The 2,095-nt window shown below is 34.2% G+C and overlaps 1 protein-coding gene across 1 annotated transcript in view; it reads left to right on the top strand.

Annotated features, from left to right (window-relative positions):
• LOC139426828 (uncharacterized) overlaps window positions 1–1,838 on the top strand; it is a 10,203-nt gene extending 8,365 nt beyond the window's left edge. The window contains exon 4 of the mRNA XM_071186920.1: window positions 1,426–1,838. Coding sequence (XP_071043021.1) covers window positions 1,426–1,838 — 413 coding nt within the window. The remainder of the gene's footprint in view (window positions 1–1,425) is intronic.
• The last annotated feature ends 257 nt before the right edge of the window (window positions 1,839–2,095 follow it).

Here is a 2,095-nt window from a genome sequence, read left to right as displayed (position 1 = left end):
CCCTATATGTATATTCATATAATTGAAAATATCTTTTGTGATGTAACTCTTTCAAAAGTACATAAAAATGGTTGCCAGCAGGGGTGTACATGTAGATTTATTAAATACACCTTGTGCGCCCCCTAAGAACCAAATCTTAAGCCCGACACTCGAAATTTTTGCTCTGTTACAATCGTACCCTGTTACAATTGACCCCACTCTCCCCTAGCTCATCCGAAGTTTTCGTGATACTTACAAAGACAAACATTTCCAGGAGGTTTGTTACTAAGCAAGACATGCTTTGGACGTAGCTCAAAGGACTTAGTTTTCCAATTTTGCATTCTGGATTTTTTTCCATAAAAATTTGGTACATTTCTCGAACTGAATGAAGAAGATAACGTGCTTGTACTTTCTTCTTGCCAGTAGAGAGATTGCTTGTAGAGAGATTTCGTCCAACTTTGAAAACATATGAATGCCAACATCCAATAAAATGACTTAATGCAAAGATTTTCAATAAAATTAATATCCTAAGGCAGTGTTTATTTATTTAAACTTTGTTATTGTAACTGGATACATCTTATTTAGTTTATATGCCAATTTTCAAAAGAAATGAACTCATTTCACATTGGTAACTAACATTACATGCAAGTCAGTAACTTACGTTGCATATATTGAATAGTGCACAAAACAGTAAATAAATAATATTTGAAAAAAAAAACTATTGCTACTTATTTAGTGCTAGCCTCTAAGAAAGAAAAATAATATTCTTACTTTTGTATCACATGTTTTTTTTTTTACACATAAAAACTTTTCCTAGTTTTTGGTAACTTACGTTACATGCATTAATGTTTAGTTGAAATTTATATAATTAAGTGAATTTAGTAACAAAAAGTTATTTTAACATTGCACAATATTTCTACTAAGTGTAATAAACAATATTTATTCTTTGGAACATTTTGAAAGGAAGATAATGTTAAGTTACTGATTTTAAGAATCTGACCATGTTCTTCACCCAAATCAGAACAAGCAAATGCCAATGTTCAATGGGCTACCAACACTAAAAAACTGAATTCTCAAAAAATTTTTTTTATAAATTATCAAACTTCAAACCTTTCTAATTCAGAAAAAATCCAAAATAATAACATTATTCTTATTTGAATTTTCCGATGCTTTTCCCCTTTTTCATGGAATCGCCCAGCTTCTGTATTTGAAATTACAGGAATAGACTTTACAGGGCCTCTCTATCTGAAAGAAAATCAGAAGTCGTGGATTGTCATCTATACTTGTGCTGTGTTTAGAGCAATTCATTTGGAACTAACTACTTCACTGTCCAATGAAAATTTTCTACAGACTTTTCGAAGATATGTGGCTCGTAGAGGAAGACCAGCTATCGTTTACTCGGACAACGGGACAAACTTGGTTGGAGCGAACAATCTTCTTAAAAAGATAAATTGGATGGAGTGGCTAAAAATAGTGCAGTGAATAAGATTAACTGGAAGTTTATCCCTCCATCTGCACCTTGGTGGGGTGGCTTTTGGGAACGCTTGATTGGAATTCTCAAGCGAATACTTCGCAAAGTTTTAGGTCGGACGTCTCTCAACTTCGAGCAATTAAATACTGTCTTATGTGATTGTAAAAGTATCATCAATGGACGACCTCTCACATACGCCAGTGAAGATATAAGTGATCTAGTGCCTCTTACTCCTAGTATGTTCCTTCAAGAGTTCAAAAAAATTGGAGTACCAGACCTGGATCAATTGGGCAGTAAATCTTTGAATAAAAGGTTTGCCTACCGTCAAAGATTGAGACAAGATTTCGTTCAAAAAGACGTTTTCGTTCTGAATATTTGGGACAGCTAAGACAATTCGATAAAAAAATGCGAAGTTCTTCACCTATCAAAATAGGCGATGTTATGCTGATATCCAGTGACAACGCGAAGAGACTGGATTGGCCTTTAGGGAAAATCATCGAAGTGTTCACGTCACGAGATGGAAACATCAGACTCGTAAAGTTAAAGACAAAAGGTGGTGAAGTTCTACGATCAACATCCCTGTGATGTTGCTACATCACACGTGCGTTGTTTTTCTACTCCTCAATAGTTTTTTTCAGTTTTCGT

This window comes from Parasteatoda tepidariorum, chromosome 10 (genome assembly GCF_043381705.1).
Source record: "Parasteatoda tepidariorum isolate YZ-2023 chromosome 10, CAS_Ptep_4.0, whole genome shotgun sequence".
In the NCBI taxonomy this organism is placed as follows: domain Eukaryota; kingdom Metazoa; phylum Arthropoda; class Arachnida; order Araneae; family Theridiidae; genus Parasteatoda; species Parasteatoda tepidariorum.
This window is presented reverse-complemented; position numbering and strand designations above follow the sequence as displayed.